The sequence below is a fragment of the Tachypleus tridentatus genome, chromosome 8 (genome assembly GCF_004210375.1).
Source record: "Tachypleus tridentatus isolate NWPU-2018 chromosome 8, ASM421037v1, whole genome shotgun sequence".
NCBI lineage: Eukaryota > Metazoa > Arthropoda > Merostomata > Xiphosura > Limulidae > Tachypleus > Tachypleus tridentatus.
In genome coordinates, this window is record NC_134832.1 from 151,370,848 (window position 1) to 151,390,591 (window position 19,744).

Below are 19,744 nucleotides of genomic sequence, written 5' to 3' on the forward strand. Positions count from 1 at the left end.
CTCCACATCATTAAGGCAGATAGTAATTATAAAGCAACTTATGACTACAACTGACTAACAGGTTGGTTGAGGTTGCTTTCGAAGTTGCTATAACAGCACAAAGTTACACAATGGACTGTCTGCGTTGTGCCCACCGTTGTCATACAAACCCAGATTTTAGCGTTATAAGCCCAATGATTTACCGTTGAGCCTCTGGGGAGAGGGGGCACACTGAATGCAACTACTAAAATTTAACTATAGGTTTAAATATCAAAAAAACATTCCAACTTTTTAAAGTAATAATAGTTGAATAATCTAATATATATATATATATATATATATATATATATATAAAGAGAAAGGCATAGACAACCTTTAGTCGTATCTACACCTTTGGAATGTATTTAAAAATTCAAACAACGTATAACACGAAAGAGGAAAGAAACGATTCATTGAGTACAGAACGATGAATACTTTATTTTAAAACTATCCAAAAGATGGCACTACAGACATTATAAATACTTGTAATGTCAAACATCGGACTTCAGGAGATTAATTAAACTATTTTCGAAATGCTAAGTTTATTTATTATTGATCGTAACGTCGTTGAAGTTGTTATAAAATATTTATTTCCGGTTGGTAAACATGCCAAACATTATTTAATTGTTTGTAAATAAGCAAAAATCTACACAATGGGCTATATGTGCTCTGCCCATAAAAGGTATCGAAACCTGGTTTTTAACGTTATAGGTTTACAACCATACCACTTTGCCACGGAGGGATATACACTTTAATTCTCTAATGTATATTGTTTTAATTAGTACGATAACCACAGATATACATTAACTTTGAAGAAGATGAGTACACCTACGTAATTAAAAGACAAATGGATGATAAAAAGCGCTTTAAGTCGAGCAAAAACTGCTCGAAATGTTATTTACTAAAGAACTCTACGTTTTCAATTTGTTAATAATCTTAGTTTTGAGGTAATTTTCTTTGAGGTAAAATCCATTAAATAAATATCATAGATTGTTATTAGAAGAGAGTTAGGTCAACGTACACAGTTGTTTTTTACTGTTGCTGTGGACCAGATTTGCAATCTCATACTGTAATTTGGTTTGTTATTTTTATGAACTTGGATCTACAACGTAATTAGGCCTAACTTGCACTAGTAACAGTACGAGGTTACCATCACGTCATGACGTAAGTATGCAATGTAAGCTAACCTTCACTTAGAAACTAGAGCTTTCAGAAGTGCTAATGTATTGGCTGCCGTATTACGTAAGAGTCAATATTAAACATCCTATACGTCATCAGAATTACAATTAGTTAGTTTTAATATTAACCAAAAGATGACACTATAAAATTTTATATTCTATCACAAGATGAATAAATGAAAAATATTTATTGAATATTTATTAAATATAAATAAACATACTAAACATTCGTTAATTATCTAATGTATATCGTTCTTGTGAATATGGCAAGTAGACAAAGACAGTTATTTTAAGAATAAAACATTTTTTTCTGTTTTTGAGTCTATCGATCAATGTTAAACTTCATGATTTTCTAAAGTAACACTTGATAAGTTGCTAGGGCGTAGATCCTGGGGGATGGGGTATACATCTCCCCTTCATTATAGGTGGGGGTTATGGTGCATACGATCATCCCCCCCCCTACAGTTTTGTCTGTTGAATTGTTTTATTGCATCACAGCCCTACAAATTGTGTGTTTGTTCTTGTGATTCTCGTGTTCTTACCAATCAAATTACATAATTAAGCCTAGATGTAGGCTTTTTCAGTAGCCGAAATGTACATCTTTAATATAGGCGTGCTTCTAAACTTTTCGATCTAAGCGATAGTTCGTAAGTATCAGTCAGTAGGCCTAAGTATACATGCAAGTATCGTGGCAACAATATTACTCTGTGACTGCATGTTTACAGCTTTCAGGTTCACGTAATCAGAGATTACCAATTTGCAAATTGAACAGTCCACATAAGTGGTTGCAAAAATCATCCCCACCATCGGGTGTAAAAAATCCACACCCCTGTAAGTTGCGTATAGGTTTTTACTTCTGTTCACTAAATTTTCATTATAATTTTGAAATCATCATGGATATTGGGGACTTTACGAAAGTAAAATATGACATTATGTTCTACTTAGAACTGGTCTAACGTTAAATTATTACTTTGTTTTAAATTTTGAATGTGTGAAAATATCTTCTTTCAGAGTTATACATTTTGTAACGTTAATCACTCTTAAAATTACTTATATTTAAATATAACAAAAATTATATTTCACTTAAATAATAATAATATGGTTTGCCCTTATAACTTAACGTGCTAAAGTTGTAAGGAGAAATATAATAGAATATGTTGTTTTGTTGTTTTTTGAAATTCGCACAAAGCTACTCGAAGTCTATCTGTGCTAGCCGTCTCTAATATAGCAGTGTTAGACTAGAGAGAAGACAGCTAGTCATCATCACCCACCGCCAACTCTTGGGCTACTCTTTTACCAACGAATATGGGATTGACCGTCACTTTATAACGCCCACACGGCTGAAAGGGCGAGCATGTTTGGCGCGACGGGGATGCGAACCCGCAACCCTCAGGTTACGAGTCGCACGCCTTAACCCATCTGGCCATGCCGAGCCGACACTTGAACTAAATGACCAGGTAAGAAAGTCCAAGGTTCAATCTCAGTTCAGAATTATTGAGCACAAGGAGGGCAACTAATAAGCGGTGCCTGACGCTTAATAACAGGAGTGACCATCATCTGCCCGGCATGGCCAGGTGGCTCGGTTGATCGGCCTATAAGCTGAGTGTCGCGGATTCGAATCCCCCTCACAACAAACGTGTCGCTCTTTCAGCCGTGGAGCGTTATAAAGTTCTATTAATCCCCCTATTCTTATGCTGCTACATTAGGAACGGTTAACTCAGATAGCCTTTGTGTAGCTTTGCGCAAAAATTCAAAACAAACAGGCCACGTTGTTTATAATGTTACATCCAGATTACATGAATATGAAACAATTTCCAAATGTAGTAACCAAAAGAAGATAATTTGATGTTTATTATAAGAATTTTTATCGTCTTTCTTAAGGTGTTTATTCAGGTCGACTTTTTTTTTTCTAGATTATTTGCTAAAACCAGTTGACTTATTGATAAGGAATTAATTTATTTCTTTAATGACGTTTTATACAAGTTATGTTCACCTGTAGGCCTAACCTCAAACAACTACATACAAATTTTGAAACTGTTGTATGCTTAACTTACTTGTAAAAGGTAATCTGAGAGTCGCGGGTTCGAATCCCCCTCGCACCAAACATGCTTGCTCTTTCAGTCGTGAGGGCGTTATAATGTGTAAGTCAATCCCACTATTCGTTGGTAAAAAAAGTAGCTCAAGAGTTGGCGGTGGGTGGTAATGACTAGCTACCTTCCCTCTAGTTTTACACCGCTAAATTACGGACGGCTAGCGCAGATAGCCCTCGTGTAGCTTTGCGCGAAATTCAAAACAAACAAACAAATTCTTGTGAAAATTTTTCACCAATCATATTCGGGCCGCCAGTTTAATTATTTGGACACGTTCTTCCTGACGTAAAAAAAAAAAAAAAACGACAAAAGAAGGTGTGAAGAAATAAGAAAATTATTTGTATTACATTAAAAATAACACTAGCATCACCTCAGATATTATCAAGCAGTAATCATATCCATTGGCTCGGTAAGACCTAACAACGTGAAAATATTCAATTATATGAAATGACAGAAAAAATACGTTTACTCTCGTTTGCACCCCAGTAATTATGTAATTATTAATTTCTCGATTGGTAACTTGTTAAACTAGTCAGCTAAACTGTGGAGAATTCCAGGAAAGTCCGACAGCCAAGAATAACCCAACAGTTGTAGTTGGAGGTGTAGACATAATTAGTTCTTTTATAGTAAATATTATTTTAAGCTAAAATTATTGTATAGATGCGGATGGAAATGTTTGTTCTTTACATTTGCCAATCTTGTGATCAAACAGGTTTCATATTGTTATTCGTTTTTTTTTTTAATACTATGTCTCTTTTAACCTTTTCTTCGTGTCTTCTATCTCTTGATCTTTTTACTTTTCAGTCTCTTCCTTCCCAGACTTCCCCGTTTCATCACTTACAACAAATTCCAATCTGTCTCTACATTTTGTTGTCACTTTGAAGTTTAGTCAAAGTTTTATTTTACTTACATCAAAGTAATCCCACTTGCGACAGTGTTGTAACGTATTATTTCAGATTACTTAGTAAAAATAATACGAAAGTCAGTTCGCTTATGCCCTAACGTTTTATACCTGTCACATTCTTTGGTAGGCCTAGCTTATAAAACATTACATTCCAACATAAGTCGTACATTAACGTAGCCTAACAGTCCTAACTTAGTTGCATAAATTTTGTTAATTATCGATAAGAAAATGCCAATTTAAAATATGAATCACTAAAGAACAAACTCACTAAGCCTAATTGTAAAGCTTACTAAACCTCTTTTAACTGATACTGAATTTATTAGTTATTTTAACTCACTAAGTCTGGCATTTTTATATTTACTAGTTTTCTTCATACAACGGGCAGCTTCTAGATTCTACTTGGACCTAATCTCTTACGAAACTTGTAGACTTCACCTGATCAATCTTTCATGTGAAAAAGAAAAAAAAAAATCTTCTAGTGACAAAAATAAAATAAAAATATGACACTAAAGATCCTGTATTAGCTAACTAGAGCTAATCGATGAAAAGCAATTTGAGTACTGAACTTGCCTGTTTATGTTTATGAATGAACTGGCTTTCTTTTACGTGAAGCTTTTACTAATCATCAGCCTTAACTAGGATCTTATGATAATTTGAAAGGACGTTCACGTCACATTCACTTTTTAAGTTCAGTGTCCTTAAAATTTGCATGTTACTTCACACGTGCATGCTGCCATCACGTGATAGGGCAAATATAATATTGTGTGCAGTAGGGACATATAACTGAAAACAAACAAAACATTTGATGTTTACCTCTAAAGAAATGTAGGAAATGACATTCTGGCTCAAACAATTTTTTAATAGAACATAAGAGTATTCTCTACGAAGAGAAGTACACTAACTGCTTCAGTTTTTATACATGCGTACAAAATACAGTAATGTTATAAGAATAATATCACTACACGACAAAAATTAGTGCTTTCGTTTCTTTTGAGTAGCGAACTGTTGTATGATTAACAGGAGTGATAGATAGTTTAGTTTAGCAATTTTCCAGTTTCTGTAACTCTGAGTATTAGATATTTTTCATGGATGTGACCTGTTAGATTCATATACCACATTTTAAAGCAATCCATCAAGAAATACACGAGATATAAAATCTCCAAGCATTAAAACTTTATGAGCGTTTTCTTTATAACACACTTAATTTTTATTGTTTTCTTCAAATTTGGCACACTGATAGAACCACATAATGTATAATTAGGTGTCAAACTTTGTCTAAATATAAGCCATTTGTTCAATGTTATTCAACAAAATCCGCTCAATTGTGATCAAACATTTCGCATCCACCTATGCAAAAGTCACATGAGCTATCGGTCCAACATATTTACTTCGGCTTCATATAAAAATAACAGTGGGCCGCTTTTGGCTTTTGGATTAAAGACAGCTGAGTTAGAACAGTAAAACTACAGCGTGAAAGGATGTGAAAATGCATATGTATTGATTATGCCAAGCAAACTAAATTAGCAGTTTCTAGTTCAAGTTTTTCAAAAAGAATAGTACGAGTGGACACTTATTATTGATTATTCATTGTCAAAGTTTAAGCATAAACTTGTTAAATGTTGTGTGATTCACTTAATTAAAGAGGATTTAGCCTCACATAATATTAGTTCAGGCAACCACCTTAAATAATGATACTATATATGGCTGTGCCGAGTGCATGCGGGTGATGACATTGTTAGTTACGTTGTTTTAACCTGTAAGTCTGTTAGTTTCTTTTCTTGTTAAGCGCAAAATTACAAACTAAGTTTAAACAGTGTTTGTTTGTTTTATTTTAATTTCGCACAAAGCTACTCGAGGGCTATCTGTGCTAGCCGTCCCTAATTTAGCAGTGTAAGACTAGAGGAAGGCAGCTAGTCATCACCACCCACCGCCATTTCTTGAGCTATTCTTTTACCAACAAACAGTGGGATTGACCTACATTATAACGCCCCACGGCTGAAAGGGCGAGATGTTTAGCGCGACGGGGATGCGAACCCGCGACCCTCAGATTACGAGTCGCACACCTTAACACGCTTAGCCATGCCGGGCCTTAAACTCTGCCAACTACAGGTATCAATGCAAGGGTTATGAGGTTACAAACTTCATACTGAGCCACTTGGGGGCGTGCCTAACGAATATCCTTCTTGAACTCTTTCAGAAAACCCCCGGAAGACTTAATTATGTTTTGTCTGTTTGTTGCTGATTATTGCACGCGACTTGGTAAATTATGTATATCTTTAGTTTCAGCAGATATCTTTGTAATTCAGTTTCTGCGACATATAATAAATAAATAAAACAAATTCGTACAGAAATAAATTTGCATACTTTTACAATGGCAAGTCCGCAAATTCACAACGCTAAAATCTAGGGCTCGATTCCCCGCGGTGGACACGGCAGATAACCCGATAAGGCTTGCTTGCTTGCTTGCAGTTAAGCACAAAGTTACACAATGGGCTATCTGTATTCTGCCCACCACGGTTATCGAAACCCGGTTTCTAGCGTTATAAGTCCGCAAACATATCGATGTGCTACTGAGGGTCCCCAGTGTGGCTGTGCTACAAGAAAAAAAAATTAACTATAAGTTAGTTGATTTTAGTAAAATCAACACGTTTTTTATTACTATACTTTTATGAATGTCCGATTAAAATTAAAGAACAGTTCCGCGTAAGAACACACACAAATACTAAATTCAGATTAGTACTGTATCAATTAGGCCTAAAATATAAATACTAAATTAAGATTAGTACTGTTCCAGTTAAGCCTAAAACATTCTTCGTCTTTAGATTTCAGTATTATCATTTAGTGTCAAACTGTTACATCAACGTTGTTCCCCAGTTTCTATGTTACTAACTGAAGTGTAGTTTTAGTTGTTTTTGTTTTCGTTGTTTGGTTTTCTGGGGGGAGGGGAAACCATAGTTTTCATGTTTCAGGCTAATGGTAGGTTATGTAGAGTTACTATATAACCACGAATCTATCGAATTTTGTAAAGTACACTTTCTGAAAACATAACTCAATTGCACGTAAATGTCAAAGTAGAAAACTAATTGGCCCGGCATGGCCTAGCGCGTAAGGCGTGCGACTCGTAGTCCGAGGGTCGCGGGTTCGCGCCCGCATCGGGTCAAACATGCTCGCCCCCTCAGCCGTGGGGGCGTTATAATGTACGGTCAATCCCACTTTTCGTTGGTAAAAGAGTAGCCCAAGAGTTGGCAGTGGGTGGTGATGACTAGCTGCCTTCCCTCTAGTCTTACACTGCAAAATTAGGGACGGCTAGCACAGATAGCCCTCGAGTAGCTTTGTGCGAAATTCCAAAACAAACAAAGAAAACTAATTTATCAAAAAAACTGTGTTAACATTCAATTGAAAATTCCTTCCAAAACCATTACCATCAAAATGAAAAAATCAAGATAAACTGCAAGCTCGTAAAGCTAAAACTCTTAAAGTATAATCCAGCCATAAACAGCAAATAGTCAAATCATTTGTGAATGAGTCTCGAAGTCGTACTTAAGGATTGTATTTTGTCAAGTATTGTTTGCATATCACTCTCAACATGACAACGAAGTACATCAATCGCCAAACAAATCGTTTTGTTCGCTATATTCATTCCGAGACATTATACCCATAGACATTTCCACCAGAGGTTATTTTCCATATTAAGTTTCAAACTTGTAACTGAGACATTTAACTCACAAAACAACTGTTGAGCACGAGCCAAACAATTCTTTTCGGATAACAGTGTTTATTTACGTGTGTTAATTGCAACTGTCCAAAACTTTCTGTGGCATTAATAATTGAAATCGCAGATTTAATTTGAAAAAAATAAATAAATAAATAAAGCCGAAGACTTTTGAAAACTACAACGACAACCTCAGTCAGATAATATCGTTTGGATGGTGAGGGGAAATAAAGTCACATTCTATTTAAATTTTTTTCCTGGGTTTTCGTGGATAATATTGTGGTTTTTCACGAAATTCTGAGCATTAATATAATTTTTTGCTACATAAATGTTTTAAATAATTCACCAACGTTTTAATCGCTGAGCTGTATAATGAGCTATCTAGACTCTATATATGATGGGGAATCTAACCCCGAATTAAAGCGTTACGAGTCTATAAACGTATCATTGAGCTATTGGGAGACATTCCCTATTAAATTAAATGTATCACTGAATTAAAGGCCAGGCATAGCCAGGTTGGTCAAGACGTTCGACTTATAATCTGAGGGTCGTGGATTCGAATCCCCTTCACACTAAACATGCTCACTCTTTCAGCCGTGGGGGCGTTATAATGTGACAGTCAATCCCACTATTCGCTGGTAAAAGAGTAGCCCAGAAGTTGGCGATGGGTGGTGATGACTAGCTGCCTTCCCTCTAGTCTTACACTTCAAAATTAGGGACGGCTAACGCAGATAGCCCTCGTGTAGCTTTGCGCGAAATTGAAAAGCAACAGAAACACCGAATTAAAAGATACACGTACATATTTGTTTCATGTAGGTATAAAATAAGAATACTTTCAGCAGAGAAATAACATAACACACTTAACACAGTAAAAAACTAGCAAAACGTGTTCATCCAACAAATAATTAACTGAAATTTTTGAACAATTACTTTATATTAATTAATATACAATAAAAAACGGCTCGTTTGGGTTGAGAAATTTTTTTACGTAGAAGAACGAACAACGTTTTTACCTTCTTCGGTCATCGTCAGGTTCACAAAATGCCGAAGATGGTCGAAACGTTGTTCGCTCCTCTACGTAAAAATTTTCTCAACCCACACGAGCCGTTTTACATATATATTTTTCTCTACAAGTGGGTTGTCTCGACATCACTGACAATAGTAATTAATGTTTATGTTTACAGCTAGGACAAGTAAACTACATAACTGTTAGGAACAGGAACTTTGATCAGTGATATTATCAACTCCATTTCGTTTTATAAAAAAACAAATATATATATATATATATATATATATTATATATCAGGTTCACTAATACTTAGACTGTTTTCTTTAATTTCAATCTTACAACACATACCAGCTGCTATTAAATGTTACCGACTTATGAAATAATTATTTTCGTGGCCGTACTTACTTCCAGCCCCACTGGTAACGCACGTTACTAGTTTTATATATCCAGACGTTGATTGCTTTATTCTCGAACCCTACTACCCGCGGAGCTTCTTTTACTTGGTGTGGAATAACCTCGTGACCCCTATATGACGTCACTGGTGGAACGTCATTGTTATATCAATGAGCACATGGCTGAAAATAACAGATAGTATACTGAGTGGGATGGGTGGAAATACTGCACACACACCCAGACAAAATTATATTGTTACCTCAAATTAATGTACATTTATATATCTATATATGTTTTGATACATTGAGGTTAAAGTTTAGAGTTTCTTCGATGGCTCCAAGTATAATAACGTAACCTTGGTTATGAAGATAGCAACATCACAAGCGTCAGTTTTGACCTGGAGGCCACGTGATGGGTGTAACTAGTTACAACGAGTCCTTGAAATATACTTTAACGCTACCTTTGGTTAAACACTGATCACAATTTACTTCTTTAACTTATTAGTTGAGATAACGTGTTTGTTTGTGCACGTGTGGACGATTCTCAAAGTTACTGAATAACGCAGTGATGTGCCTCAGGTAATAACACATTGTATTTATAACCACATTCGTGCCAAACTTTGTTTAATGGGGGACGAAGCTGTAATTAATAAAGTGTTTTTTTCTCAAGGTCTATAGAATCCCAAGATTGAAACATCCAGTACCAAAGCTCGGTTAGTAATCGGAAGCTGCGTTGTGACTGGTTAGTCCCAGAGAACGGGGGTGGGCCTTGTATAAGTTCTTGGTATCATGTCTGGCGTGTTCTTCTACTCGAAAAAGGGTCAAAAATAGTTCGGTTACCGAAGGGTCTAGTGTGATCACGAACTAAGAACGTTAGCAGTCAAAGTTAGGAAAAGGAGATTATTAAATACATATGTGTGTGTGTGTATCCGCCCTTCTTGGCCGACAAGAGAAAACGTAACAGTTGCAGCCATATCCTGTAGTAAGGGTAGTTGATACTTGGATTCCTGTACGTGCAAGTTGGCTTATTCAGAACGAAACATTAAATTCCCATGTGTCAGTTCACTTCTCCTAAAGTAAAGTTTTGAGTTGCTTTGTTTCGAACAATGTTTGTAAACCATCTTGGATTGAAACTTGTGTTGTAGCTGGCCTTCCCTCGAAAGTAAAACGTGTTGTTGGACACGTTATAATAACTTCTTAAGACGAGGCTGCAGTAGAATTCTAGCGTTGTTTTATTTCGTCGTAAGCTGCTGTCGATAGTTTGGTTCATGTCATCTGTTTATCGCTTTAAATCTGAAGAATTTCGTGTTTATTGTGTTAATTAGTAGTGTATTTCCCAAATCTGAAAATCCTCCGAGTTTTAAGAGACCCACAACGAAAGATATGACTACGAATTATTCATGTTTCGGGCCAGTACATTTCAGGCCCTCATCGTGGATTCACAACTCTGATACTTTGTTCACCAGTGCCACAGATAAGGATGACGTCATTCAAGATCTAGATCTATATTTTATCCGACAAATTGCTCACAGCCTTCAGGTTAGTCTTAAGTAGTAGTTATTGTTTTTCATTGTACATATTGTTATTGCGGCGGAATAAACCAACGCCTTTCGTGAAACCATAACACGATATACTGTAGTACACTGGTTACGTATACACAGTGACTTACAAAGAGCAAATAGAATACAAGAGAAATACGTGTAATGAACAGCTGTTATTTAACCTTCGTATTTTGAAATGTGTTGTTGTGTTTTAATAACAACTTTTAAGTTTTATTGTCTCAAATTTCGTAAATATTAAGATAGGAAGTGTAAACTCCTGTTTCTTGTGATATTCTGGTCAACTGTAATACAGTGCATTTAGTTAAAATAAATTAGTCGTTGGAGTAAGTAGTTTCAGCTGGATTGCAATGAAACGTTCTGTTCAAAATTAAGGGTGGTACTGGTAGTAATAGGTTAAACGTTAGTTATAATTTCTTCAGTGTTACATGTGGACGATATTCATTCTAATACAAACTAACCTACATAAGGTTTGTAGGTTTTTTTCATATAATACTTTAAATTCTTCTTGGCTTTAACGTTTTGTGAACGTGTTTCTCCCCTCAACCGTCTAATTTCGTATTCGGTTGTCGTGCGTAAAATAAATATCGAAGCGGTGAAGGGATGAGTTAATGAGTTTTTTTACTATCCATTTTTTATGTAAATCTTAAATAAATAATATATAAATGTTCAATGTGTAACGAATTAAACTGTAGTCATCTGAACCAAATTATTTTCCCTAGAAAATGTTCTATATTGTAGTTTACTACGAACAAGAAATATTCAGCACAAAAAAACAAACTGAAGAAAAGCGACAGTACGTGTACCAGTTGGGGTCGTGGAAACAGTAAAATAACTTCTTTTTTTGTCATCTTGCTTCAGTGAAATATATGTTACATTGTTGATCCCTTGTGAATTAATTATTAATTTAAATGTTAATATGAAAATTACATACATAGTGATGAAATGTTAATGTTATAAAAGTACCTCGTTAATCTATTCATATCCTGGCAGTTAGCCCTAAACTCTGTATTAGTACAGGGAGCAGATTTTAGCGTGTAGTATTACGCCAAAAATATTTTTTACTTGATACAAATATTTTGATGTATATTAAATTGGAATCTCATTATTTTGTATTGGTCTTATCATTTTAAATTCTTTTCGATCTAGATCTCTGAATTTGAGTTCCATCAAAAACAAAATCCTTAGAGCAATAAACTGTTACAAGCTACATTTTATCTGTGGTTTGATGTGAAAATGTTTAAACGACAGTTATTTGAGTACCGTAACTTTGCTACAATGTTAACAAAAGTACAGCTTTGAGAATTGTTTGCAAATGATACGGAAAGAGTAAAGTGTTTATAAGGGTTACAGGTTACTTCCACAGCAATTTTAACAGTGAACTAAAAATCTCTTAGACCCAGAAAAGACAGAGAAGAAATGTTTAGGGTCCCGTGCTGAGGAAATAATTGAACACCCGAGGTTTGGGGTCTGGTATGTAAATGAAAAGTGGTACAAAAGAAACTGTGGGAAAGGTTTTTTAGATTAATTTCAGAAGAGAGAGAGAAATGTAAATTAGAAATAGCATATAATATGGTGAACGTTGTGAAACATGTTTAAGGGAATTTTTTTTTTATCAGTGCTCGGGATTTATTTTCGTGGACTTTCATGTACTTGAGTCTTCATGCGACTCCTCTTTTTGGATATGGTTGTGTGTTTCGATAACTCGCATTCAAGACAATGGGTGGTATTGTGCCATGCTTTTGTAATATCCCTGTCTGGATAGTTACATAGACACATCTTCGGCAGTGTCCCTGCCTGAATATCCCCATGATGTTGTAGACGCACCTAAGAGACACCGTTTTGACTTGGTATTTCCTGGTTTCTGTAATAATCATTATACCTCATCTCTCCCCGTGAGAGAGAGATTATTGTTTAGTAGATGAAGGAAGGTGTTTTCTTTGTTGTTTTTAACGTTTTGTCTTAACGTAAATAAGCGGTGCTTGACGTAAGGGGATTTCGTCTTTGTGTGGAAGTTCTGTGGTGTTTGTGCATATACGTAACTTAGTAATTATTCCGAATTTTGTTTTATTCTGTCATGTGAGGAAGTGTCAGTCTGAGTTTCGTAGTTACACAACTCTATTCAGCAAACAAGCGTTTCAGGTACTCGGGTAGTTGTTACATATTATAATTTGAAATAGCCTGAAACTAAGTTAAAAGATAAATTTAGAAGTTAAATAAATGTCAACACGTATCCAGTTATGATAGTTGCCAACAAGAGTGATACAGTTTTCTTTTTAATACAAATGTATATTAATATACAAACAATAACGGTTATTACAAATAATCTAGTACAAAAGAGTTATTAACTTGCAAACAAAGTCTGGAACTTCTTTGTCTTATTGAGGATTTACGATGAGAGAGATAATTTCGAGTTGATGTAGGTACGATTCACTTAACAGGGAGCTAGCTAGATCTGCGTTCTTGGTAACGTCGAACTTTGCACCGCTGTAGTCTCTTCATAAAATTACGAATATCCGATGTGATTCTGCTAAGTTAAATGGTTTGTAATGTTCGAAATTTATAAGCGTTCCCAGTCAAATATCTGAAATTCCTGATAATAAACGTTACTCACAATAATAGCTTCCGAGGTTTTCAGTACAGCAACTCTTTCAAACCAATGATTGTGTATAGTCTCTTGGCGCGTTACGTTGGTTACATTTATAGGCGTGAGGAGAGTTTTTAGAATTTCAGTCTGCACAACAATACTGACGATACACTTAGTGTTTATGTACGTGTGTTGATTTTTATATGGGAATCTTCTGCAAATGTAGTGAATAGGCGGAAATTTCACAATATAGAGTTAACAGTGCAAGTTACGTACATCTCTAAATATAAATTAACTTCAACAAACATCGATATCACAATAGATAAAAGATAATAAATCCGTCGCGTATTAAAGTTTATAGGACGTAAATTAAGATGTGGCCGACGTTGTTTGTCATATAATGCCCAAGAACTTTGAATTTTTTGTAGGTTTTAATTTGTTGTTGCATATTTTGTATTTCTAATATGAAGCTGTTCTGTTTCTTCAGCCTAGTTGTCTATGAAAAAATTATGAATTATGTTTTTTAACTGTGTATTTTATTTAGTTGTTGTTCGGCTGCGTGTTTGAATTTTTTGATGACACTGTTTCTCACCTAAACTAGGAGTTTTGTTTGAGTGTCTTCGTTTGTTGTGTTTTACGTCATGAACATCTAGGATAAAGAGAAAGATGCTAATGACATACCGGCAGGTGGGCAGAAAGAATCGACAGTATAACGAAAGTATGTTCTAGGGATTTTGTTTCTTGCTCTATCTTACCATTATGAGTTAAATATTTTAACGTTCAGGAAGAGTAAGTACTGTATAACAGCCACTTTGTTGGGTTTTTTTTGTAAGCCTATAAATGTGCCTATTACAGGTATCGAAAACCGGTTCTCAGAGTTTATTATCTTACACTTATCACTGAGCCAGTAGAGGGCGTATCAGTTTATTTATTTTGCTATAGTTTCTGTCATTTTTTAAAATCAGGACTTGTATATTATCTTTTTTTTTTAAGTGGATTGGTTTCTAGAAAGCTAAATAATTGTGTAATGACTTAAAGTAATTTGCTTATTTTATTTGTTAGGCATAAAAGTTTTGTAGTTTTCTGAGTGTTGTACTGACATGCCTGATTTCGGTATCATGATCATTGATGCTGTTTTCAAGTTTTGAGTAATAATGTCCTGCACATAAAAACAGAGCGAAAACATGAAAGTGTTTTGGTTCAGCGTTTAAGCAATTATTCTGAATATTATCATACCCTAAAATAATTTGTAAAATATTCTTAGACCGGTTTCTTTGAAGCAGTATTTTTGTTTTGTTGATATTAGCCTGTTTTCTAAGCCCCTTCACAAACTCATTTATTCTTAACTTTTCTGACTAAAACTTAATACGTTCACTTATGTTTTAGCCTAAAATAATTTTCCATTTCGAAATATCAAATGTAGTGATTTTGAAACTATATACTTCCGGTGACATCGTAACTTGACTAATGGAATACAAATCGCAACTGGAAGAAGAGAGAAAGCTGATTATAGATGTTGTAAGTTACTATTATCATGTGGATTAAATTGTCAACGAATCCGTTCTCTTTGGTTTATCGACTTAGTTATATGTGGGAGAAACATTACAACCATTGAATGATTTAGTCGTGTAATAAAGGATTAGCTCTTTGCACATGTGTAGTGCATGTGCGTGAATGACTTTGAAACACTGTAATAAAACTGTACTGACATTAATAAGCACCTTCTTGCTAGTTTCGGTTTCATAGTGGAATGTAAAAATGTATATAAAGTAATTAATTGAGCATTTCAAAATAAGGTCACTATACACAATGAACCAGATGTGGAATACGACAATATATAAATACTGCTTCGATGTTATCAACACACCGTAGATATGTGTCAAGTTCCAGAGTTTTATTAGGATCAGTTCCTTAAAATATATAGTTTTTGTTTTTCCTTATCTCCTGTTACAGCGCTTAGGCTAACTGTATTTTTGTTTTATTTTATTTACAATTTTTACAAACTTCATGGAGTTCTGGTGAACAGATACGTGGTCAAGGTTTAACGTTATTTTCCCGACTATTTATTTTTATTTATTTATTTAGTTTTTTGCTGTTTGGTTCGCGTATACAAGTTTGATAACTGTTATCCTTCAATATCACTAGTTTCATGCTTTTAGCGAGGTATGCTCAGCATATGGTGGTAATAGTATGGTCGGATGAATGTGTTGACTAGTATTACAAGCTTTTAACTAAATCATACAAGATGAAATCTGTGAGTATGGTAAATTTAGGGACATGAAAAAGTGCGCCCTGTAAGTATGTTTAGTTTATCAACCAGACAACCGCAAAGCCGTGGGGTTGATAAGGGCAAAGCTATGTCGGAAAAATGCACGCTATATTGAGGCCACATTTCTTGGCAGACTTTGATTATTGGAGTTTCACTCGTTTTACACGCAATTTACACATACAGTAACACACACTAATATTTTCACTTGTGCTATCGATTATGTTAACTATTCTTACAGATATCTACAACTGTAGACACATTCTTACTTGACATTTTCAAGCATGATATATGTACATTCCTTGATTAATACTAGAGATGAGGCTAAAGTTGAAAGCTATGGAAATGTTTGTAAGGCTTAAAGAAGTCGATGATAAACGATCATAACGGCGTAGAAATACGTTATACCATTCTGTAGAGGCAGTTCCAATAACATTTTTGTTTTCACGCTAAAAGTCTAGTCTCTAAATAAATATATTAGAAAAGTTTTATTATGTTTAAAATGATTGTCTTACAGTATCCACGTTTATCAATATTATTTCTTTGTCAGTCAGAAAGGACAAGATGTAAGGCGAGCATGTGGTAGTTGATTATGTTTAGAGTAAAATAAACATAAACGCTTCAAATTTTCACTTTAGGCCTAGCTTTTAAATTCAGGCCTGAATAATAATACCAGTTTCATATTGGTGTCTGATTACGACTGGTTGTTATTGTTGCAGACATGAATTGAATGTTGATTTCTTCTCGAAATTTAAGAGTTCACAGAAGATTATTGATCTGCAATAATGTTCTATAGACAAGTTTAGCGTGAAAGAAATTGTGAAAAATGACGTGCATATATATTTATTAAAGCAAAGTATGATTCATAAGATAAAAGTATTTTTAAGCCTATATGAAAGAACATATCGTGCATTTTGTTTCATTTAAACTTTATGGGGGCAACCTGCTCTGCACTTTTATTACTGTATCGTCGTAACTATTTTTACAAACCAGTTCATGACTGTCAGTGGAAAGTTTTAAACTGGAATCGTGTTGCTATTGGCATAAAATATTATTATTATTATATAAATATATATTTTGTATTACAGTTTCTACAGGTTTTTCACCTCTTGACATTTTATCGTTACTTCTTGTTTTATATTTCCATATATGTTTGGCCTGGCATGGCCAGGTGGATAAGACACCCAACTCGTAATCCGAGGATCGCAAGTTCGAATCCCCGTCGCACCAAACATGCTCGCCCTTTCAGCTGTGGGGGCGTTATAATTTATCGGTCAGTCCCAATATTCGTTGGTAAAAGAGTAGTCCAAGAGTTGGCGGTGGGTGGTGATGACTAGCTGCCTTCCCTCTAGTCTTACACTGTTAAGTTAGGGATAGCTAGCACAGATAGCCCTCAGTAGCTTAGCGCGAAATTCAAAACACACCATATATATTTTAAAATATAATTTGTCCATTATCTCTTTCCAACTGTTTTACAGGGAACGGGAAAAAAAGTGCTCATTTACTGTTCTGTTTAAGGCCATGGTACACGGGTTCGAATACTGTCACTGAACATGCTCCTCTTTGAAGTTTGGGGCGTTGTGTTGGTGTGGTGAGCACTGCTTTCATTCTACTCTATCCCTTAAATTAGGGATGGCTAGCGCAGATAGTCCTCGTGTAGCTTTGTGCGAAATTCTATATATTTTATAGAATGATTTTTGAACAGACTTTAGTAGGAAAGAAAATTTGGGAACAAACGACATTGAATTCTTTGTACAAGATACATGACTGTCAAATCCATTCATTAATAATAAACACATGCACACAATATATTAGGTAGGAAACTAGCATGTATCATATGCTAAATACACATAAGGAGTGAAATTAGAGTGGAACGGCGTTCCTCCTTTTGAGGATTAAAGCCATTAACGTTCCTGGCATTTAAAATGGAACATTAAAGTGGATTACTTTTAGAAATACACGAATTATGTGATTTAAATTTAACGTGTTATTATTTAAATAGTTATAAGTAACAAGTTAAAGTTAATATTTTTAGAAGCGATAATTTACCGTAACGTTGTTTACGTAACCGTTTATCGTTCAGTTGTTGTGAATTGACGTCACGCTACTCGAACCTTCTTAAATTTTTTTGTTGCTTTAAGTGAGCGCTGTAACATTGTAGCGCCTCGTAGTCTGTAGAAAATTCTAGATTTCAGTCGGGCAATATACACAGAAAGCCAAGTTAATGCAACAAAAGAAGTTAGTGAAAGTAAGTGAAGTTAGATTGTGTGATTGTGAACGTAGCCAAAAGAGCATATAATGGCTATTTCAAAAAGTGAAAGTATCGCAGCTTGTATTGTACTAGCATAGATAGAGAAGAATAATTTGTCTTTCTAAAGGATATTCTAATTAACTGAATTAGCTTGTGTGAACTTTGAAAAACACAATCACGTAAAGCTCTGGATACAACTCTGATAAACAGTAGTGAAACGAATTTTTATACATACGTTTGACTTGGTTTGAATATATTATTCTAAAAGAAGCTGATTTTATGCCACTTATTTATTGGTTATAACGTATCGCCAACAAGTTACAGACACCTATAAAGAATTCAGTCCCTATGAAAACCTGACATCTTTTAAAATTACAATTTAACTACTGTTTATTAAATAAACATGAAGCTTCAGTTATTAGAATCCGTAACCACAATACAACATATTTAAGTTAGAATGGAAGTACCACTGATATTTCCCAAGCATCTCTATTACTATCTGTAAAATATGGTAGTCACTATTAAGTGATTGTACAAGAAAATGACATTAACACACAACAGGGTGGCTCTTCAAGTGGTTTTACTATTTGTTTTGTAGTTCTTCCATTCGACAAAGCTGGGCATAGCCTAGTGCTTAGTCAAGTTAGTGTACTAGACAATGAATCCAAGTTAGCTTGGTTGGCGGCCTATTGCCGTAAAAATATACTGCAGCTTAGTACCCAAGAATTAAAGGTGGGTGCTATTCACGAGCTGCTTCACCTGTAATATTTCATTTCAAAATTAGGGACTACCAGGCTCGGTGCCGGATCAAGACAATCGTAAGGCCTTTTGTATCTTCTGTTCGTCGTCCGTACCAGCCGTAAAATTTAAACCAAATATTAACTTTTAAGGAAAATTTTTTCATGGACCTATAGTTTTCGTAGGCCTTAAGCACTGCGTCTATTGTGCCTAATAAATAATCCGGCCTTGCTAACAGTGAAGATTGCCTTTGTGCAGTTTTCGAGAATACTGGAAACGAAGCAAACTGTTTGACGAACATTTTGAGATTTTATTGGGATTACGACCGAAAATATCGTTAACAGCAAGAGTATTATAGTGATGAAACCGTGTATTATAATATTTTTAAGTAGAAAGTGCTTAGGAAAGAGGGGACAGAAAATGTCCCTATAATTATTTAGTATATTGAAACAAGTAAATTGCACGCTACTAATATTTTGATTACTTTAAATCAGTCTTTTTTTTTTTATCGCGTTTTGAAACACTTTTAGAAGAATGCTCATCCTCCATTAACAATATGTAGTTGTCTACAAGAAGTAGACAGTAAAGATGATTCTTAAGCTCAGAATATTTATCCATTCTTTGTGGGGTTAATGGGTCATATGTCGCGACGAAATTTGTTGTTTTGAGACTTTCAGTTAATGAAGAACATTTTCCAGCCATTGTCAACGTTGACAGTAAAAGAAGGTAATCTAATGTGCCTCAGCCTGATCTCTCTAGATAGCTCGGCTTATTGGGTTATTCGCTTATTGTACGTTACTGCTTTGGTGCAGGACTTGTTTATTACAAACCATATAAAAATGCTCCGAACTCGACCAGCAGACATACATACACGAGGTATATATTATGAAAATGGCGGTACAGTAGTAAGTTTTCACTAATAATTTGTCTCATCAATTTTCTTCCTCCAACAAAATCGCTGATTAGAACCTTAGAGCAGTGGTGTCCAGACTTTTTATGTTGTCTCTCCCTCACTGAATATGCGTTTTGTTTCACCCCAC

The 19,744-nt window shown here is 34.8% G+C and overlaps 1 protein-coding gene across 4 annotated transcripts in view; it reads left to right on the top strand.

The window, feature by feature from the left end:
• The window catches only part of LOC143223749 (rhotekin-2-like), a 114,562-nt gene that overhangs the window by 45,111 nt on the left and 49,707 nt on the right, over positions 1-19,744 (top strand). Inside the window, exons 1-2 of one of the 4 annotated variants that reach the window (XM_076452134.1) lie at positions 9,772-9,882; positions 9,974-10,842. The exons of 1 other annotated variant lie outside the window; for it this stretch is intronic. In XM_076452134.1, the coding sequence (XP_076308249.1) occupies positions 10,687-10,842 (156 nt within the window). In that variant the 5' untranslated portion in view covers positions 9,772-9,882; positions 9,974-10,686. Of the gene's footprint in view, positions 1-9,771; positions 9,883-9,926; positions 10,843-19,744 lie in introns of those variants that run through there. 2 more of the 4 variants (XM_076452136.1, XM_076452133.1) reach the window with 2 other exon arrangements.